This window comes from Alligator sinensis, unplaced genomic scaffold (assembly GCF_000455745.1).
Source record: "Alligator sinensis unplaced genomic scaffold, ASM45574v1 scaffold1531_1, whole genome shotgun sequence".
NCBI lineage: Eukaryota > Metazoa > Chordata > Crocodylia > Alligatoridae > Alligator > Alligator sinensis.
This window is the reverse complement of record NW_005843164.1, coordinates 279439-282625: the sequence shown is the minus strand read 5'-3', so window position 1 is coordinate 282625 and position 3187 is coordinate 279439. Positions and strand designations below refer to the sequence as shown.

The window sequence follows — 3187 nt, the reverse complement described above, 5'->3', positions numbered from 1 at the left end:
TGGGGCTGGCGGCTGCAGGGGAGACAGTCAGAGGAAGGGGGGACGCGGACACCTGGGTTCTCCGGGAGTAGGGGTAGGGGCTGCGGCCTGGCCCCCATCAGGGCCGTCACCTGCTGTGATGCGACCAGCTCTGGGGTGGAGCTGGTGGGGAACGGCAGAGTGGAACAAGGCACCGGGGAGCCCTGGGGTGGTGCCTTTTGGGGGGGTATCCCCATAGCCCCCACCCTTCCTGCCCCTGCCTGCAGGGAGGGGAGGGAAGGAGATAGGGTCTCTCACCTGGCCCCTTGCGGGGGGATGTCCCGGCCGCCTCCCTCCTGCCTCGATGCTGCCCAGGTCGGGGTCGGGGTCGGGGTCGGACTGGGAGCGGGTGGGTGGGCTCCCCGGGGTGGGGAGGGCGGAGAGCCCGGCTGCCTGGGTGCTCTGGTAGCGGGCGGGGGCTGCGGGGTGGAGCAGGGATCCTGGGTTCACACAGGCTCGGGCCTGGCCCGGGTGGGGCGCAGGGCTGGGGGGCCCCCACCCCCAGGAACCGGTCCTTGTGCATTCCTGTGCTGGGGAGTCAGCTTGAGCCCGCCCCTCCACGCCCTTATATGGCACAGCCAGGTGATAGGACTCCACCAAATACCCTTATACGGCATGGTCAGGTGGTACAACCTGTCCAAATACCTCCACCCCCCCATGTGGCACAGCTAGGTGGTACAATCCCTCCAGGTGCCCTCATGTGGCACAGCCAGATGGTACAGCCCCACCAAATGCCCTTGCATGGCACAGCTGTGGGGTTCCAACCCTTATATAGCACACGGGGGTGGTATGACCCACAGCCAGGTGGTACAACCCTGTACAAATGCCCTTATATGGCACGTGGGGGGTGGTACAACCCATCTGAGTGCCCCCTCAATGGCATAGCCAGGTGGCACCCCATCCAAATGCCCTTATATGGGACGTGGGGGTGTTATGACCCACTTGAATGCCCTTTTGTGGCATGGCCAGGTGGTACAACCCCATCCAAATGCCCTCATGTAGTACAGCTAGGTGGTACGACCCCACCAAACGCGCTTATGTGGTACACCAGGGGCTGGTATGACCCACCTGGATGCCCTTCTATGGCATGCACAGGGTGGTGTGACCCACTTCAGTGCTCTTTCATGAGTCAGGTGGTACAGCGCCTCCAAGTTTCCTTGAGGCATGTGGGGGTGGTACAACCCACCTGAGTGCCCTTCTACGCCATAACCAGGTGGTATGACCCCCCCCAGCACCTTTATATGGCATGTGGGGGAGAGCCTGGCTATGACATAGCCAGGTGGTATAGCCCCTCTGCGTGCCCTTATATGGCACAGCCAGTGGTACAACCTGACCTTATATGGCTGGACCAGTGGTAGAGACTGCCCTTATATGGAACCCACATAGATGGCGCCATATGGGATGGCATCCAGGGCAGCCTTGGCTGTGGCTGCTCATCCCCAGAGGGGCTGCAAATCCAGCCTCGCTGTTCTACGCAGCCTGTGCTTGTGCCGCGCCCCAGAGCTAGACGCACTTCACCCACCGGCAGTTTTGGGGGGCCTTTCTCTTTTTTTTTTGGAACACTTTATTCATAGCATTATCCGGCAGAAAGATTACATCGCACCTCTGTACAAGTTCTGAACATGCTTCAGTAGGAAAGACAGCCCCGCGGGAACACGGCCCCCCACCCCCCAGAGACCGGCCACCACCCCCCCACAGTGGGGGCTGGGGGACCAGCTGTGCTCCCCTATACAAAATAACCTTTGCATAGATTATGTTCAAAAGAACCTATTTTACATCGAGAGCTGTACACTGAGGGGGGGGCTAGCCCAGCCGAAGGCTGAGAACGTCCATCGTTAAAAAGGGTGGCTCCTCCGGCACGTGTGGCCCGGACGCCTGGGTCCTCTGGGGGTCAGGGGGCGGATGCCTGTGGCTGGTGTCTGTCTCCGAGAAGTTGGGGCTTTCCAGGAGTGTTCCCCAACCATCTTGGTTGTGTGCGCGCGCATGTCCATCCTGGACACCCAGGTTCAGCAACGTGTGGTGCTTGTACAGACCCTGGCCACCTGGGGGCAGCAGGGTGTTTGTGTGTGGACCCTGACTTTCTGCATTCAGGGGTATGTTTGTGTCTTAAGGACCTGGATTGAAAGTGTGTGCATGTAGTTCCCGTACACCTGGGCTCAGAGGGGGTGTGGGAGCCGAGGTCCAGGTCTCAGATGCTTTACGTTTTATAGGTCTCTTAACAGCCCAGACACACGTGTGTATCGTGTGTGGGGGGGTGTGTACAACTGTCTATCCATCCATGTCCTTTGCACCCGTCTCCCACGTGCCTCGATTTTTTGTCAGTCCCCCAAGCCACCTCATCTGCGTGTGGCCTAGCTCCCTAGGGGTATGTGGGCATGTGTGTGAGCAACAGAGAACAGACCCCTAGGTAAGTGTGCATGCATATACAAGCACCCTAGATACCTAGATGTCTGTGCAGGACCTAGACACCAAGGTAAGTGTGTGAACAGACCCTGGAAATCCATGTGCATGTGTGTGTGTATGTCCCCTGGACACATGGATGTGTATGTATGTGGCCCAGACCCCAAGGTAAGCATGCAAATACATGCACCCTGGAAGTCTAGTGTGTACATCCCCCAGACACCTGGAAGTGTGTGCGCGTGTAAGAGGGGAAGAGAGAGGCCCACCACATCCCCGTGCCATGTCCTAGTATGTCCCCACCCCCTCATGGCAGCACCGCCACCACCCGCTGGGCTCCGGGCCTGGAGAAAACAAGGGGTGGGGGTAGTGGGGAGCCAGGGAGGGGGTCCTGCAAATTTGGTCGCCATGTTTTAAAAACCCAGATCGAGTTAAAAAGGGAAGGGGGGTAGAAATCAAGGAGGGGGGTAGAAATCAAGGCAGGGGGTTGTTTTTGCCCCAGCCAGGGGTATTAGGGAGTAAAAAATAACCCAAAGAACCAGGAGGCGCTAGAGCCCAGCCCCCCGTGCCCGGAGCTGTCCATAGGAGTGAGGAGAGGCCGGGAGAGGCGACTCATCCCCGGCCCTTCAAGTAGTGGTCACGCAGTCCGTTCCTGGAGCCGGTCACGTCTTGGGCTTGCGGCCTCTGGTGCCGGAGGCCGGCACAGGGCGGGCGCTGCGGAGCACGCGGTCAGCACGGGGTGGGCGCCGGGGCGGAGGCCGGCGGCGCCGGG

General features: G+C 60.0%; 1 protein-coding gene across 1 annotated transcript in view; it reads right to left on the bottom strand.

Moving 5' to 3' along the window:
- The window catches only part of SRCAP (Snf2 related CREBBP activator protein), a 33186-nt gene that overhangs the window by 311 nt on the left and 29688 nt on the right, over positions 1 to 3187 (bottom strand). Inside the window, exon 35 of the mRNA XM_025194133.1 lies at positions 277 to 437. Coding sequence (XP_025049918.1) covers positions 277 to 437 — 161 coding nt within the window. The remainder of the gene's footprint in view (positions 1 to 276; positions 438 to 3187) is intronic.